Source organism: Cervus canadensis, chromosome 4 (assembly GCF_019320065.1).
Source record: "Cervus canadensis isolate Bull #8, Minnesota chromosome 4, ASM1932006v1, whole genome shotgun sequence".
Lineage (NCBI taxonomy): Eukaryota > Metazoa > Chordata > Mammalia > Artiodactyla > Cervidae > Cervus > Cervus canadensis.
Window position 1 is genome coordinate 28043264 of NC_057389.1, and position 1804 is coordinate 28045067.

Consider the following 1804-nt stretch of genomic DNA (forward strand, 5'->3'; position numbering starts at 1 on the left):
GGAAATCCTCTTCGTTCAGTGTTTCTCAAACAACTGTCTTGGAACTAACTCTTGATACTTTTTCACAATTCCTTTAGGAACTGACTTAAATTTTGTATCTTCAGACTACTGAGGCGGACCTTGGCGTCTGCATTGTGTGTGTGTGTGTATGTGTTTATTTCTTCTTGGAATCTGCATTTTATACTCCCACCAGGTAATTTCCACATTCTTTTTTTTAAGAATTAAAAAAAGTTTTTTTTTGGCTGCTCTGGATCTTTGTTGGGCTTTGTTGGCACACAAGCTTCTCTCTTGTGGCATTCAGTCTCAGGAGTCGTGACTTGAGGGCTCTGGAGTGCGGGCTCAGTAGTTGTGGTATAGGTTTAATTGCCCCATGGCTTGTGGGATCGTAGTTCCCAAACCAGGGATTGAACCTTTATCCCTTGCATTGGAAGGTGTATTCTTTTTTTTTTTTTTTAACTGATGAATTGTTTATTTGAACAAGACAGAACATCTCCACATTGTTTCCTTTTATGCAGAAAGTGGAACATTTCAAATATATTAACTTTTCTCTTCAACAAAATTTATTTCAATCTGGTCCCAGGAACTGCTTTGTACTTCAGGATTCACGTTTCAGTAACACATATGCACCCAATACAGCCAAAAGAGCATACTTAAATTTTGGGTAGTAGTTCATTATTATGGCGACCATACCGACATATGGTAAAAACCCTCGGGCGCGCCCCACTACGTCCTTCTTCTCCAGCCAGTTCTGGCCTTCTTTGTACAAGCCTCTATCATCAACTTCATTATTATCTCCTTTAGTCAGAAATTTGATGTCTCCATTGTCTTTTTCGTGAACTTTGATTACTCTGTGAACTATTGGGATGTCTCGTCCTTCGACTTTGAAAACAACGATTTCTCCAGCTCTAATGGGGTCTTCCCGGAAATTCGTTAGGAACAGAAGGTCGCCCGTGTGAAAGGCTGGCTCTATGCTGCTACTCAGCACCACCACGATAGGGCTCTCACTGCCAGTGAGGACAATCAGGCCTTTCCAGATCATGAGCGCAGAGGACGCGATCATGGCGAAGTTTAAGACCTGGTAGTAGAGCTGGCGCTTTTTCATCTTCCTCAGGTCCCCGAAGATGTCCAAGCCGGACGCGGGGAGAGGCGCCTCCACGGTGCTGGCGCGCACCATGCTGGTGTCTCCGGTGGGGTTGGGGCGGGGGGCACACCTAGGCAGCCGGCCGGCTCCAGGAGTCGCTGACAGCTGCCAAGCGCAGGCCCGGCCCCGCCCCGGAAGGTGTATTCTTAACCACTGGACCACCAGAAAAGTCCCCCACATTCTATTTAAACACAACTTTTCAAGTACTTGGCAGATGACCTCATTTTCCCCCAACCCATCAAAATGGCATGAAGAAGTACCTATATTTTAAACCCTTTTACTATTGAAAAAAATAGCACACCAGTTTATAACTGCCCTTCCATTTTAGAATAAAAAATGAGATAAAAATACAGATGTAGATGATGAGAAGTGAAATGTCAGAGATACAAAAAGGTGCCTCAAAATAGTGTAGGAAATGCCACATTAGGTCATATGTTTGATCTGCCCAACCCAAAATGTCAGATCTATCCCCTCAACTGATTATACCAGGAGTATTTTTCACATATCTCTAACTTGCACGTTATGGATCATCGATCAATGTTTATAAACTCGCATCAAACATGCATGTTTAAACAATCAGTCAGCACAATCCATGAAATAACACAGTTCTTGTTACCTCACGTATAAATTTTCACCTACCCTTCTGTGTCCTGAAAGTTTTGT

At 43.2% G+C, this 1804-nt stretch overlaps 1 protein-coding gene across 1 annotated transcript; it reads right to left on the bottom strand.

Annotated features, from left to right (window-relative positions):
• Positions 1-455: 455 nt before the first annotated feature.
• Positions 456-1230, bottom strand: LOC122439180 (signal peptidase complex catalytic subunit SEC11C-like). Its single transcript, XM_043464271.1, has one exon. The coding sequence runs from the start codon at positions 1172-1174 to the stop codon at positions 596-598; it is 579 nt and encodes a 192-aa protein (XP_043320206.1). The 5' UTR covers positions 1175-1230; the 3' UTR covers positions 456-595.
• Between the last annotated feature and the right edge of the window lie 574 nt (positions 1231-1804).

Excerpts from the sequence above, each read along its gene's own strand:
- LOC122439180 (XM_043464271.1), bottom strand. The coding sequence starts at position 1,174 with ATGGTGCGCGCCAGCACCGTGGAGGCGCCTCTCCCCGCGTCCGGCTTG.